General features: G+C 36.7%; 4 protein-coding genes across 5 annotated transcripts in view; 1 reads left to right on the top strand and 3 right to left on the bottom strand.

The window, feature by feature from the left end:
* The first annotated feature begins 481 nt into the window (after positions 1-481).
* Positions 482-1,864, top strand: LOC130545653 (EKC/KEOPS complex subunit LAGE3). Its single transcript, XM_057320283.1, has 3 exons — positions 482-583; positions 829-957; positions 1,258-1,864. Exons 1-3 carry the CDS (start codon positions 537-539, stop codon positions 1,370-1,372), a joined length of 291 nt encoding a protein of 96 aa, XP_057176266.1. The 5' UTR covers positions 482-536; the 3' UTR covers positions 1,373-1,864.
* Positions 1,865-2,550: 686 nt separating this feature from the next.
* Positions 2,551-4,945, bottom strand: zgc:100918 (Ras-related protein rab7-like). The gene is made up of 6 exons (XM_057320282.1): positions 4,754-4,945; positions 4,093-4,162; positions 3,818-3,944; positions 3,306-3,524; positions 3,064-3,192; positions 2,551-2,976 (listed from the first exon to the last, which is right to left on the bottom strand). Exons 2-6 carry the CDS (start codon positions 4,143-4,145, stop codon positions 2,887-2,889), a joined length of 618 nt encoding a protein of 205 aa, XP_057176265.1. The 5' UTR covers positions 4,146-4,162; positions 4,754-4,945; the 3' UTR covers positions 2,551-2,886.
* Positions 4,946-5,129: 184 nt separating this feature from the next.
* Positions 5,130-8,336, bottom strand: wdr45 (WD repeat domain 45). 2 transcript variants are annotated; one of them, XM_057320277.1, is made up of 11 exons: positions 8,227-8,336; positions 7,943-8,059; positions 7,625-7,699; positions 7,426-7,530; positions 7,180-7,285; positions 6,984-7,078; positions 6,816-6,895; positions 6,496-6,704; positions 6,286-6,387; positions 6,050-6,195; positions 5,130-5,950 (listed from the first exon to the last, which is right to left on the bottom strand). In XM_057320277.1, exons 2-11 carry the CDS (start codon positions 7,989-7,991, stop codon positions 5,841-5,843), a joined length of 1,077 nt encoding a protein of 358 aa, XP_057176260.1. In that variant the 5' UTR covers positions 7,992-8,059; positions 8,227-8,336; the 3' UTR covers positions 5,130-5,840. The 2 variants fall into 2 exon arrangements, with proteins under 2 accessions (XP_057176260.1, XP_057176259.1); XM_057320276.1 differs by lacking the exon at positions 8,227-8,336 and having other exon boundaries at positions 7,943-8,218.
* Positions 8,337-13,040: 4,704 nt separating this feature from the next.
* Positions 13,041-15,373, bottom strand: part of LOC130545650 (hatching enzyme 1.2) — a 40,259-nt gene continuing 37,926 nt past the window's right edge. Inside the window, exon 11 of the mRNA XM_057320278.1 lies at positions 13,041-13,100. The gene's annotated coding sequence lies outside the window, so the exon portion shown is untranslated. The remainder of the gene's footprint in view (positions 13,101-15,373) is intronic.

The following is a 15,373-nucleotide window of genomic DNA, read 5'->3' as shown; positions in this document are numbered from 1 at the left end:
ATGACACTTATCGACTGCAGGTCGCAGGTGCGACTTAAGATGTGTATTTTAGTTTCAGCTTTTGCTGTGAAAAGCTAAACGACTCCTTGTTCTCTCGCGAAGAATTTGAAAGCCTTATAAATCGTAGGAAGCGAGTTCTGCTCGGTTCGTTCGAATGGATCATTTAAATGAACCGATTCAATTACGAGTCGAAATACATAAGCGGCATTTGTTCTCTCTCTTGCTCATTTAGTATATAGTATATACTATTATTTCAAATTAATGCAATATTAATACGCTGCAGTTTATCAATGGAGTTTTTAAAAACAATCATCCAGTATGACATCAGTTATTATGAACACTGAAAAATAAGTTGTTTTAATAAGTACTGTATTTCATATCGTTGTGCCTGTAAATACAACATGTACATGTAAGTTAATCAGCTTTTCAAAAGACAATGGAGATTGTCGAATGTTCCTTTAGGAAATTCATTTTGCTTTTATAGACGCGTGACGAAAATGCTGCTTCCAATCGGAAACTAAACAAAACATGTCAACATGGCGGTTTGCACGAGTGAAAATGGTTCAAATGGAAAACTCGAATTGTATCCTTTTACTGCTGTATTTGAAATATTCTACTATTTAAACATAGCTATTATACAGTTAAATGTATAATATAAGTTACATATTTCATGGCACTTAGAATTTGTTCGGACAAATGCTTAATTTACTTGTTTGCGGTGGGGTTTAATCCGACAAGACGTGTGCGGCAAAGTAGCACAGCAGAACAGTCCATGTGTAATAGAAGTTATTTTAAAGTCTTGTTTTCTTTAACTCCACAAAACGTCAGCTTTTTAAAGGTACCATTCCCCACGGAGAGAGAGGCAGTTATTGCCCTGCAGTCTCTATCCCCTGATCCAGAACCTAGAAAAGGAGGAATCGCCAAAACTATGGTTGTTTCAGGACAAACACTGTCTGTGTACGTTTAACGGAATAACTAGTCACTTAAATGAGTCCAGTGTTAAGAATAGTTGCCCCAATTTGGATTTAGGTCGACACACTTATTTTCCACACTGGGGGGGACAAGTTTCATAAAACTGATCTTGTTGTGCAACCTGTTTTCATTTGAAGTGACCATCTTACCAACCGTATGTCTTTTTCATTAGTGCCCTGTTTTATGTATCTGTGATATGTTAATTCATTCACTAAATTGTTAACTATAACCAGCAGTTCTATTATGTACAATAAGTGCATTTGATTTGTTCTTTTGCCATTACAGGAGATGGACTGCAGATGAAGCTCGTATTCTTCGTGTTTCAGTAAGTTCTTTCTTGGATCACTTGTCTCTAGTGATGGAAACTTTGGATGCATTCGGATCACCTGTTTCACAATGACACTTGGTGAGAAGAACAGGTGAATGAGAACAGATTCAGATGCTGGAAGAGCACCAGGTGTCACAAGCTGGGCATTGAAGATGTCTGAGGGAGATATCGACTTCCATGTGGTCAGGATGGACTTCTAGGACTTGTACTTTAATGGAAAAAGTGTTATTGAATATGCCTTTGTTCTGTTGGTGGAATGCAGTGCATCTTGTTGATTTGTGTTTTTGTCAAGAAAAGGTTGAATTGGGTAAAAGGTTAATAGTAAGACTTTAAAAAAGGAAGCAGGATGATTTTTCATTTGAATAGAGATTTATTAATGGAGAATTGTTCAGAAAATAATAATGAGGGATGATTTAACAATCTCCCAGAAATGTGGTTGTTGTATAAAAGAGGAACAAATGTTTATTGTATTCTATTGGCAGACATCACTAAGATTAACTTTTTTAATCATAATGATCTACAATACTGGCAGACAGAAATAAAGACAACATGTTAGAAAAATGACATGGTTTAAGATGTTGGGAATCGATTTGTGATTTCAGGTATCCTTCATATTTTAGCCTTTTTGTTAACGTGTGCCTTTAGATTTTATTTGACCTGGTACATCAAACCTACTATTTGATCAAGCCCCCTCAGAGATGTTTTTAGGGAAAAATAAAATAAAAATACATTGTTAACCAAGTAATTAAACAGCTCAAACATTTTAGATGATTCGTTCATTAAAACTGGGAAATCACCTCAATTCAAGTGAAAAGAAATATATGTTGCATTGCTAGTTTAACTAAACCGATTGCACTTCATACATCTCAGCTCCTCAAAACTGTCACGTGACACCGACACCAAGCATCCAGCTTGTACCAAACGAGCACCACATGCATGATGCTAATCGGGGCATCCTCAGGCACAAACATCAAAACATTTTCTTCGAGCCTCGGCAGCTAATAAACTCGTAAACGATGATGAGGATTTTAATATTGTGATGTGTTAAGCCCAAGCTCGAACTGGGCTGTTTATACTGTGTCTATGTGCAGAGTTATTTTGAGTTAAAGAATAGTTTAAGGTTACACAGCAAAACAATTTGGCAAACAAGGAATTATAAGGAAGTGTGATGGCGAATTTCTCTACAACCTCAAATGAAAGGCACGCTAATAACGGACAGACAGACAGATGTGCAATCAGGAGTCAAAGTCTGAACTGAAGGGCTGTTGTAATATGGGAAGATGAGAGAATACACTATAGATAAACAACAATCAGCAAAATAAAGAAAAACAATCATTTGTAAATAATAGAACAACTATCACGTTTCATTACTCTCATAGAAATATCCTTAAAGGTAGTTATATTAAAACTGATGCTGTGGCAGGGAGGTTCTTTAAATTCCTAACAGTTCTTTACATAGACGTTTGGAGAAAGTGTTTTCTTTTTAATGCTGGATGTTCTGCACCGGAGGAATCGGTCCGCCCTGTGCGCTGGCCTCTCCCGCCCGCTCTCTGCATCTCGGGTCCCCTCGTTCTCCGCGTGTCTTTTCAGCAGCTGCAGCTGTCGCCGGAGGACACGGTTCCTTCCTCTCGCAGTTTAATCTGGTCCGGGAAGTCATACGTCTCCACTTCAGACTCCTGTGAAGTAAAGCAGCCGCCAATATGAGCATTTAAAACGCTAGTAGGATGAGTAACAGGGCCTTGACAGACATCGTACTGACGTACCTGTTTAAGGGCATTACGAGCGATGGTTTGGAAAGCCTGGTCCACGTTGATGGCCTCTTTTGCACTGGTTTCAAAGTATGGAATGTCACTTTTGCTCTGACACCACGCCTGTGCTCGCTTTGTAGTCACCTGTGAAGAAGACGATCGGTTTAAGTGTCTGACTGAAGCTGCGATTTGACCACAGATCAACGTAAAGCATTTTGTAAGGTACTAGAATCATACACCGCAGAATGGACACAGACCTGTCTGTTCTCCAAATCGATCTTGTTGCCAAGCACTACAAAAGGGAAGTTCTCTGGGTCGCGTGGGCTGGCCTGAATGAGGAACTCATCCCTCCAGCTGTCCAGGGTTTTGAAGGTGTTCGGCGCAGTCACATCGTACACCAGCACGCAGCAGTCCGCTCCACGATAAAAAGCCACGCCCAAAGACTGAAACCGCTCCTGTCCTGCTGTGTCCCAAATCTGGAAGGACCAGAAGAATATTTCAAGGCTCACATTATGACAAATCAAATTGTTATTTTTTGGGGCTATAAAACAACTTAATTTTGAGTACTTTAAACTTTATACCTTTATACATCAGCTATACATACATTTGCTTATATAAACAGGCGTATATTAATATAAGTGGACCTCAGGAAAAAATGTATTGTATAAGTCTGCTAACATGACCTAACAAGGTTAAACATGCAGCTTAGCATGCACCACAAGACATGATCTCATTCAATGCAATAGAAATACAACTGCGATCTAAAGACCTGCATTGTCACCAGCCTGTCGTCCACCATCACCTCCTTGGTAAGAAAGTCAGCACCGATCGTGGCTTTATACTGATTGCTGAATTTCTTATTGACATATTGGTTCATCAGCGAAGTCTTTCCAACACTGTGGGAAACAAACGCAACAAATGTCATACAGAGAAACTCAAATTATGCTTGAAATGATCTACATCATGTCATTTGCATCTCACCAGACTGAGATACAGACATAGAAAGCACATAAGTATTATAATAGTAGTACATTTTATACTCACCCAGAATCCCCAAGAATAATCACCTTCAGGAGAACCTTTTTACGAGAAGCCATCCTGAACTAAACTGAACCTGACAGAAATAAAAGAATGAACATCATGAAGTCTTCTGAATAATGCGAGGACCGTGGTTGCCAAATAAACACGTTGGAAAAGGAAGGTTGCAAGATCGCAGTCATGTGCTAAGAGTCAAATGTATCCTATGTAACACAAGGCGTGTCACGAAAAACACAGTAATTCACATTTATGGACAAAAACAAGACGTCTCGTGCTTATGTAAATGTCAACATTAGCCTTAAATCCTTGCTTATCGGATGCAAATGAGCAAATCTTAAAATCACAAAATTCACAAACTTAACGACTTGTCATTTCGATTAATTAATAAAAAAAAGACCATTTAAAAAGAATACAGTGTGTTAAAATGGCCAGTTTAGCTTCTCAGTGCGCCGCTAAAGCTAAGAAAAGCTAACACAAACAAACACATTAAACGAGCTATTCACACAATACTAACATCTGTCTCACATCTAAAATCACGGTATAAGTAGAACTATTATTCTAAAGAGCGGGTAACGTTGGTCATATAGAAACAGGTTTATGGTTTTTCGTATTTAAGTAATGCAGACTTAGCGTGCGCGGCTAACATGTTAGCATAATGAAAACTCACTTTCTGAGGAGAAATCCCGCCTCGAGCTCAATCTTCTGCTGTCATACAACACAAACGAAACGACACGACACAGTCTCGCAATGTTCGTGGAAACGCTCTCGGGGTTTTGTCTTGTGTTTTTGATGGTTGTCAGGGAAAGTTCGTGCGAACATCCGTGTGTTGAAATGAGCAGAAAACACTCCCTCCACTGGCTGAAGTCAACAACACTCATGTTTACCTTTCATTTTGTATGCGTTACCTATGAATTCCATTTTATTCACTTTTACTGCTTATATTATTAATACATGTATCTACTTTTAATTTAACAATAGTCTACAATTAAAAAGATCTATAATTTATTATATGTGTTACAACAGCCGTAATGTGACTGGGGAACTCTTTATTTTGTCTAGTCACGTTTGTCTGTCTGCCTGTCTAGTAGGCTTTATCAAAATGTACACTTTTTAGTGTGGATTATATCCAGTGTATGGAACCATTTTTCATAGTCCTGACAGTTTCTCAATAAATGCAAATAATGTAAAACAACATGTAATCTGACCATAAACAAATGTGTGTTAAGCCAACTCATTCTAAATGGTCTAATCATCTGTATTTTTTACTCGTAACATTTGCTCATAATAAATCATAATCTTGAAATTATATCACTACAGATTTAAGGTTGTAGCGTTAACAAACACGTATATTACCCATTTGTTATATTAAACGCCAAAAATACACAGTAAAGCCCAAAGCCAAAACCCAGCTCTATGAGCTCTACCTCAAAAGATTGTATTGATGCAATCAATCTTTACAAATTAAATTCCTTAAATTCTGTCCTTCTACACAAACATCACATTATCAGTCCAAAGAATGATGGAAAAATCAAAGGTTCAAAAGTCATACATTTTTAAAGGCAATGACATAATCACAGACCTTGGAATTCTACATTGTTGATAAGATTTATAAGACATTTTTTCACTTCACACAGACCGCTTATGTACATTTGATTATGCAAACCAGTAACATAAACTCAAGAAGAACAAGCAGAGGTCAATTAAATTGAGTACTATTTTACATTTAGCTACCGATCAATCAAAGATCTCCAGCTTTAGAAATCATCATCGTCACAAATGTCCAGATACACGTCAAAAGCCTCACGGTTGCAGTTTCCATCAGGGGTGAAGACGTACTTGTGGAATGTCCCATCAACACATATGGCTTTGAAAAGAAACAATAAACATAGCGTTATCAGCAAAGTTTCGAGCTAAATCTTATAGACACAACGTTCTCTTGAAAGTCTAAATAAAATGCACATACCGATGACTGAGTTGACATTTTTGGAAGTGTTTTTCCCAAAGGCACAGATACAAGCACATTCGGCAGGCACTGTGAAATTAGCCAGAGACCACTGACTGTCCACGTACTGCCCGATGACGGGACCAACCTTTCCTACACGTGCCAAGCTAATAAAAACAAAAGTCACATATGATTGCAACAAGTGCAAAGTATATCAGTCACATGATCAACTGAGAATGTTTTGATCGAAGTCTTACGCCGAGCGACGGTTCAGTTTGGTGTCTTTTAGAGCAAATATGTGCACAGTTCCCTTGTCACTTGATGCACAAAGGAAGGATGAGTCGTGGCTGAAATTAATGCTGAAAAAGATAGTTTGGATTACACATTCATACACAACAACTAATGGAACAGAGCTGTATGATACTGTATGTATATTGTGTATTGTAGAAACCAATACTGGTCAATACCAGTAGAGTGTTGCAGGGTCAGTTCCTCTCCGGAGTTCCACTAGTTTATCTCGAGTCGTAGTGTCAAACAGACGGATCAGAGTGCCCTTCCTAGAAGCGGAGGCCACCACACTGCCAGGCTGATTCAGTGCCAGGCAGGCGATCTCACTCTGATGGGCGTTGATGGTGAACGGAGCTGAAGAGGTTCCAGGTTTTGTGTTGGAAAGATCCTGTCAAAGAATTACAGACTTGCAGTTTTAAATCTATTGATCATAAAACAGTGTCAGCTTTAATATTTCCAAATCATTTTCATTTGCTTGTTCAATCCCAGTACATCTTACCACTAACTGTAGACTGCCACATTTATGTCCAGGGAAAACCAGCAACTGCTTTTCCAAACTAGGGCAAAGGTCACACAAACCTACAAGAGCAGAAATGAAAGTCAGCTTATGTACAAAAAACTACATTTCTGATATGTGTGTACGTATTCTGTACAATCATTACAGTACCTTTGGGGTTATCCCGAGTGTCAAACTCAAAGAGCTTGACAGGATTTTCTGGGAAACTATAAACATAGATCCTATTTTTCAACACAATGATGATTCTTCACATGCAAGGACAAAAGAGAAATGAGACATTAACAGTACAAACAGCACATTAAAATCAAATCAATCACAGGAGCCTCCTAATGATCGTGTGTCTTACTTGTCATGTCTCATACGCACGGCCAGCACTGGTTTGGTGAATGTGAACTCAAGCACAAGTTTGTCTTTGGGGTCTCGCACTTCCTGGGCATCGTCCCATATTAATACTGGCAAAAACAGAATGAAAGTTGAACTAATGTTGGAAATATTGGAATCTCAAACTGTTTAAACCGTTAAAATGAAAGAGCTTATTTAAGGATTCTCTACTGTAAACTTATTTGATTATAGGTTTGGTGTCACAACATACCTGAGATGTCAGAGAATTTAGGATTGATTCCGCCTCCCACAACTGCCAGTAAGTTTGATCGATGAAGCATTGAACACAAGGCAATGCTGCCCACCTGCTCATGGTCTGAAACCAATTAAATTGGAAAAAATACAGGAAAAAACAAGAAACATTTACAGATAACTCCACATGCATTTTTAATAAGACAAATTCTTCTTACCTAAATGCCCCTTTTCCATTAGAGGTTCCACATTATAAATGCGAACACCTGTCTCCATGGCACAGCAGAAACAACCTAAAAGACAAGTAAACGATATAGTGAAAGAAAAGAAAATATAATTAACTTTACTATGCTATGCTATGATATCATTGCACTGAAAATAATGCTGGCCAACAGCCAACCTGCTCTCTAAAATCACTACCATCTGTCATTTCATATAATTAACCAGGCAATGAGTAGCTTTGTCATCCAAACATATTATTATATCAAAACCATATATTCAGGATGTGTTATTGAGGAAATGTGTTTTAAACTTACTCTGGTCCTGGTTGAACTGGAGACTGTTGACTCCTCTCTGCTGGGCCATGATGTCAGAGAGGACTTTTACTGGTTTTCTTTAATCTTCAGATGTTAGATGGTCAAGATCAGATCATCCTTATGGCAAAAGGCACCAGTTTAACACTTACAATAGACACATATTGAACGATGTAACAACTTGGATCGTATTATTAATAAAACCTCATCATTGGTATATTCCACCTACGATCAAGCTATAAATGAGCCCGAACGAGTTGTTCTAATGTTTAATATGAATTTGATACCTCACATTAGGCAATAACAGCAGAGATGTCAGACGGTCTTGTTGTTATTGTCACTGCGCTCTTCTTCTATAGTGACACGCTGGAGTTAGACAGCATTACTGCCACCTGACGGCGCGGTGCTGAATTACACACACACACACACACACACACACGCACGCACGCACGCACGCACGCACGCACGCACGCACACTAGCGATTATTACCAAATAAAGGTACATTTTCTGATATCTTTTTCATACTGTTTGCCGTGGTTTTCATTCAGGATTGCAGGTTCAGACGCAGGTGTTCTCACGTAATACTTTACATTTTTTCGTCACTCCAAAGTGATTACGAATGTAAAAAAATCGCAAAGAACTCAAGTGTAATTTACTTTGTTTCCAGCAGGTGGCAACACGTGTCTCTTTATTCAGCGCTCACTCATTTAATACGTAACGTTATCTAAAATTACGGCTCATAATATATGATGTTTGAATGTTTGTGATTTTATTGTTCAGAATATTGGTAGAGATTTTGTTTTATTTTGGAAATATATAGTTTTGGGTGTTTTGGAGAATCAAAGAGTTTACCATACTAGTAATTGTATTTATATAATTAATTTGATCCTTTTGTTTGCAAAATTTCATATACACAGATGTAACATTTCTGGAAGAAAACCATGTTTTATTTCCTTTAAAAAAGAAATGGAACTTTATGCTGATTCAATTCGATTTTCTTTGAAACAAAAGGCACTGAAAACTTTAAAAATGTGTGATTTCTTTAATATCCTATAGTAAACTCCCCCTAGTGTTTGTTTATGTCTATGTTTTGATATTATTACTGTCAATTAGAACATTTATATGATTTGTTAATAAGTGGCCCAAAGGGTCTTAAATGACATAATTTAGGAAAACCTGTGGTCAAAAGAAGAGTAAGAACTGTAGGTTTTGGTACAGTCAGTGTGTTTGTGGCTAGATTGTACGGATGCAGCTTTTGTTGAAAAGATTTTACAGATGCAAACATAAAGCTTTTTACTAGATGTACAACACATTAATCATCAGTCAGATGTTTAGCAAACACATCTCATTCTTTTTTTTACATGAAGTTCTCTTGTGATGTCTGCTTGAGGGATCGATATGATATATAAGTACTATGTCACATTGTTGCGATTTTATAAATACTGTAATATTTCCATTACACAGGAACATGTCTATTTCTTAATGGCCCACAGATTTGATTTCCAGGCACACAAAGAAGTCTATAAATGACAAGAACATTCCTTTTCTCATCCTTTTGAACTTTAGAGCTGAGGCATGAAAACCAAATGGCATGTCGACCTGTGTTTTAACTGTTTATTTGTGGTTTAACAGATGTCAATAAAACACTTGATTTCATTGAGAATCCGTTGAAAATAAAGTCATTGTTGTTTTCTGTTAAATCACAAGTATCTAAACACAGCATACTGGGAAACTAATAACTTTGATGATGATATCTCAACGCCTCCAGATGATTTTCTTTGTGGTCATGTCATATGAGACCAAGGTTAATAAATTGGTTCTTGCTTTGAACAAACATCCATTCTTATGCGTCTCTTCACAATTTCCATCTCACCTTTGATTCAGATCTTAAAGAGCCCAGGGTAAAATAAAAATGATATAAAAATATGTTTCTGACATTTACAAGCACAAATGACACAAATTCCTGAGAGGCTCTTTAGATGCAGACATTAAATCTCATTGTGATAATGCCTGTAGATGGCATTGTAGAGATAGCCTCAGATAATTCTCACAAATGTCTAGTTTCAGAAGAGATCTTCACATTGTCCACAATGTCACAAGCTGAGTTCACATTTGCCGAGTCTTCAATCAAAAGTCAATATTATTGAAGGTCTCAATATGAACACACACATATTTACATCAACTAAGTACATTCAAAAAGAATCTGTCTTCTGTGCTTCAAGAAATGATCAAATTTGTTTCCATTACTCTTTTTTCTGTCTGCTTTAAATGCTTGTCCTGTCTAGACGGATTTCTGGATGAATCCCAGAGAGGGATAAACAAAGAGAGATCTGGCCAGAAGCAACGATTGTTCTAATGTTCTTTTTACATACAGAGTCGCAATTGGAATTTGGGACAGTCATAGACACTTGTACATCAAAGGAGGAGACATTCATCCCACTGCTCACACATACACCTTTAATACACTGTCTTACATGCACAGTACATCCTTATCATCTGTGTTGTTGGCATGAAGTCTTGGCTACAAATGGCTAAAAGCCTGTTCTACAGAAATACCATGTTATCATTTTATTGTGGGCGCCACCTGTTTTGTTGTTTATACAGCATGAATATCTCAAAGTCAATGTCAAACTTGATTTATAAATCACTTTTTAGAAACAACATGTGTTTGCCAAAGTGCTGTACAAGCATAAGCAATACAATATCACAGAGTAGAATAACAAAGAGACGAACTATTAAAAAGTTAGTAAGTAAAATAAATTAAAATGAAATGAAATAAAATAGCAGCTCTCACACCGAGTTATTAACATTAATTAATATCTGACACATAATATGTAAACAAGTTAATGAAAAGAAATGAAGGAGCTTGCGCTGTAAAAAAATAAAAGGTTAATAACACAGCCGTGTGCGTAATATGAATATATGCATCATCACATTTTACATTCAGGCTGAAAGCAGCCACTTAAGCTTGCTCAACTCAATTGGATTTTTCTTGAACATCACTTTACTGTAGAAGTAGTAGTTATATGGAGTATTCATGTACATGAGAGAAGAATTTTGATGAATTATGACTGTATGGGCACCCTATTTATTTAAGATGGCATCGTTGATGTATGTCCTCTTGAAACATGACATAAAGCAGGAGATATCAACATTTTTTTTCTTTGTATTATTTAGCTTAAATCATATAGCCTGACCAAACTTTTAACTCAAATCTGTTGCTGTTCCAAAGCAGCTTTTGCCAGAGGGGAACTGGAATCCCCTGGTTGGGCCTGGGTTCTCCTGAGGTTTTTTCTCCATTGGAGTTTTGGGTTCCTCGCCACCGTTTGCACACTGTTTTGCACTACTTGCCTGGCCGGGGGGGCTGCTTTCGTTGGTTGACTTTGAAAGCCATTCCTAAGGCATCTGTATCGTTATCTACATGGATGTTAAAGTCACCAACGACAAGGACTCTATCTGCGGTCAGTAATAGTTCTGATAAGAACCCACCAAATTCTTTAATAAAATCTGTGTGGTGCCCTGGAGGCCTATATACAATAAATTTAAAAAATGTTTTATCCTTAGTATTAGGTGTTGAAACATGAAGTACCATGACTTCAAAAGAATTATATTTAGAGTTAGACTTCTGGGAAATGCTAAAAGAGTTATTGTAAAGTGCTGCGACACCTCCCCCTCTGCCTTTTAGTCGAGGCCCGTGTTTATAATAATAATCTTGGGGGACAGATTCATTTAAAGCAATATAATCATCTGGTTTTAGCCATGTTTCTGTCAAACAGAGCATGTCTATTTTATGATCTGTTATCATATCGTTAACAAAAAGTGCTTTATTAGAGAGAGATTTAATATTTAGCAATCCGAGTCGTAACAGTTGATTATTTGTATTTTGTTCATGTTTAATTTGTTTAAAGTTTATTAAATTACTTTCAAGAGGTTTACGCATTATTTTATGTTTGCTAATCCGGGGGACAGACACAGTCTCTATTTTGTCATGTTTGGGAGAACGGATTATTACATGTTGTACATTTTGTGTATTCTGCGACGTGAGACGGCAAGCAGACAGTTGGTTAATCCATTCTGTCTGCTCCCTGACCTGGGCCCCAGCGAGTCAAGTTTTAGCATTAGCATTATTAAGACTTTGTGCCATATTTCTAGACAGGATGGAAGTCCCAGCCCAGGAGGGATGGAGACCATCTCGTTTCAACAGGTCAGGTCTGCCCTCAAAACTCTTCCAGTTATTTATAAAAACTAAGATCATTTGATTTTTTTGTGTAAATTTTGGGAGTGCACTAGCATGAACTCCAAAGTTGGATTTTGTGAGCTCACAGAAATGTGAAGGTTTCTTATAAACCCATTTTGAAAATCAATAGTTTTCTTTTGAAACGACAGTAATTACTGGATGCAGGATGGGATGTGCAAGCAAATCAGTTTGGTGGCCATTGTTCCAGCCCTGAGGGGTGCCTCGGCTCGCTCGATCTGCTGAGATGAAAATAATGTTTAGTATTACGCCGTTTGCACGGGCGCCTGGAGAAATACATCTTTGCTCATTAATAATTTGATTCCAGAAAGACAGGGACGTCCAAACAATAACACTGAAATTAATCATTCACTGTGAGTCTGAAGCACAGTTCAACATAAATGTTGGTGATGTGCCCTGGCAAAGTTCTTCTTTCCTACTGTAGTTAAATTGACAAGAATTGGATAGTTAGTAATCATGTGAGATGACAAATGGCTTTGTTTGTCATTTCGTTTCTAGTTGATAACTTGATGTTTGTTCAAAGAAAGAAGCACCTATACTAGACAAACATTTTAAATATGAAAACAAGTACGATATTACATGAAGGTTAACTGAACAAAACAAAGTTTCTGAATGATTAAAAACAACATTTAGAAAAATATTTATGTTTGTCACTTTTTAATGTTAACAGCCTCTCTCTTCCTAAGAAACAAACTTGTTTCCAACTAAAGCTTTTTCTACAGAAACACATATTCCTTTTTATACAAATTGTCTGCCACATAACTTGTAAACAAAAATAATAAACAAATGAAGCGGCTTTCTGTAAAAATAATCATAAAAACTTCTCTGACTTCTTGTACAGCAGTCAATGTTCAGTTGTTTGTTCTTTGGTTATCAACGTTCTTTAAAGTATCTTCTTTTGTGTTCTGCAAAAGAAAGAAAGTCATACAAGTTTGACATGACGTGTGCGTGACGTGAGTGATGAAAGCTCAAATGTAGGCTTGTGTTCTCTGAAATAAGTCTCTGCATGCTCCTAAGTGGTAACTCATGTCTCATGTACAAATTTTGCTGATGAAGTTGGTGAGTTCATTTAAAGCTGTCATATGAGATAAATCATTTTAAGGAAATGAACGAAAATCTGCCTTCAGATTTTACCATATGGGAGGAGAAACACTTCATAAAACAATGTCAAAACAACCAGACTTAATATTCCTGTTTTACTCTTGTTATTTGCCAACTTCTGTGGAACGTGAGTACCACGGTACAGTGTTGGTATCAGACGGTAATACAATGACCCTTTAACTACTCACAAAATTTACATGGTACCCAAAACAAAAATGACATTGCATTACAATAAATGTAGTGTACAGTTTCAATAACAATATCTGCTATGCATGCAAAATATATAGACAGGAGTGTGATAAGCTTTTGTGTGAGACATATACCAATGAACTAACCACAAAATACTGTTTACACGATGCAACTTTCTAAAGGAATTTCATGCTAACACATGACCAGCGGTTCTTGAGCCTTGAACTGTCTAAAAAGATTTTGCTCTGAAATTTACCTACACAAGAATGAACTGAATTTATTTGTATTATCTAATTATTTATTGATATTTATAAATCAGTTTATTTTCTTTATATATTTTATATTTTTACAATCTACGAGTTGAAATAATTTCCTGTGGCAATCGATAGCACTGTAAAAAACGATTCTGGGTCGTAGTAGATTTCATTAAATGAATTGAGTAAACTTTACTTAATACAATTGTGTTCTTGCTTTTTCAACCAAAATTTAAGTTAAAATTATAGACAAAATCTCGGAATTCTAAATACACAAATTATTGAATGAATTCAACTTAATTTTATCATGTTCAGCCCATTTAAACTTGTATAAAGGATCTTTACTCAATTATTTTGTGGTGGGACTACATCATTTTTTTATTTAATTTCACTAACTGAGGAGACTTCCCAGCAGGAGAGTCATTCTTGTGAAAAAGTGCTATTTTATTGGCTTTAAATTAAAATGAAAGACTTGATAGTGTTTATTGTTCAGCTGTCTTTAGAAGAGATTCTGTTCGTATGTTTGAGTTTCGTGGTTACCATGTTCAGAAGCGTGGTGCTTGTGCTGAGGTCATGATGTGTTTAATTTCACTCAGTGGACATGTGCTAATGCCAGTACTGAGACAACTCTCAGCTAACTTGTACATCATACTGTATATGTTGAAAACAATAATAAATCTCAAACTGAAGTTAAAAAAGAACAAGAAGTTAACTCCAATGCTCCAAATAGTATTTCTTCCTGGTTTTTTAAGTTTATCATGTGACATGTGCTTAAATAATTGAGGTAATTTTACTTGATTTATTCATGGAACATTGCGTTAAAAATAAGCTTTAAATACTTACCAATATTTGTGTAATATTTTTACCATAATTTCTTTAAGTAAATATCCGTGCCATTTTTTTACAGTGCAATAGCGCTTTGTTTGTATTGAAACCGGAACATTAATTTCCAATTGCCAGCAGAAATCTCCTCGTACATGATGATTGTTAGTATGAAAATTATCATAAAGCCTGCAGTGCACACCCATCACATTTTCTTCAAAATAACACATCAATTATCAGCTGATATAAAACCAGCTTACACTTGCAGCTACAGTCGGGATCGAGCAAAGCAAAGCAAAGCAAAGCACAAAACACCCGAGACCACCAATGTAGGGTCTCTCTCTCTGCAGTATTAACACGTCCTTCCCCGTCTGCTTATTTCAGTCTAATTCTGCTCTTCACTTTCAAGATTAGATGGACTCCCATGGAACCACAAATCGATGGAAGTGTTCTCGGAAGGCCGAAGATTAATGTGGGAATCAGAGAAACACCAAGGATTTAGTGAGAGCCTGAGTAACATACAGTACTCCCCACAGGAAATCCCTCAGATCTTAATTAGCCGTTAATGTAGAGTCTGACACCGAGAGGGATGCTTTTGTGCAGTAATACATAAATATCTTGTGATTGACAAACTGACATTACTTGGTGAGAGCAAACATGGTTATATATCTGTGTTAAAGCGTGGGATTGTAAAATATGCAAAAAGAAGCAAAGGATTATTAAATATGAAGGTGGACCCGGGGTTTCATGTCACATTTCACTCTGGTAAACAGTTAGTTTATGTTTGAAAGTTATGTACATATCTTAAAGTC

The sequence above is a fragment of the Triplophysa rosa genome, linkage group LG22 (assembly GCF_024868665.1).
Source record: "Triplophysa rosa linkage group LG22, Trosa_1v2, whole genome shotgun sequence".
In the NCBI taxonomy this organism is placed as follows: domain Eukaryota; kingdom Metazoa; phylum Chordata; class Actinopteri; order Cypriniformes; family Nemacheilidae; genus Triplophysa; species Triplophysa rosa.
This window is presented reverse-complemented; position numbering and strand designations above follow the sequence as displayed.

Coding starts and splice junctions, on each gene's coding strand:
- LOC130545653 (XM_057320283.1), top strand. CDS start 537: ATGGCGGTTTGCACGAGTGAAAATGGTTCAAATGGAAAACTCGAATT. Junction 584..828: donor TCAAATGGAAAACTCGAATT/GTATCCTTTTAC, acceptor ACAAAACGTCAG/CTTTTTAAAGGTACCATTCC. Junction 958..1,257: donor TCAGGACAAACACTGTCTGT/GTACGTTTAACG, acceptor TTGCCATTACAG/GAGATGGACTGCAGATGAAG.
- zgc:100918 (XM_057320282.1), bottom strand. CDS start 4,145: ATGGCTTCTCGTAAAAAGGTTCTCCTGAAGGTGATTATTCTTGGGGAT. Junction 3,193..3,305: donor TCGATTTGGAGAACAGACAG/GTCTGTGTCCAT, acceptor TCTTCTTCACAG/GTGACTACAAAGCGAGCACA. Junction 2,977..3,063: donor CTCGTAATGCCCTTAAACAG/GTACGTCAGTAC, acceptor TTTACTTCACAG/GAGTCTGAAGTGGAGACGTA.
- wdr45 (XM_057320277.1), bottom strand. CDS start 7,991: ATGGCCCAGCAGAGAGGAGTCAACAGTCTCCAGTTCAACCAGGACCAG. Junction 7,079..7,179: donor GTGCGTATGAGACATGACAA/GTAAGACACACG, acceptor TTGCATGTGAAG/AATCATCATTGTGTTGAAAA. Junction 6,896..6,983: donor CACTCGGGATAACCCCAAAG/GTACTGTAATGA, acceptor CTGCTCTTGTAG/GTTTGTGTGACCTTTGCCCT.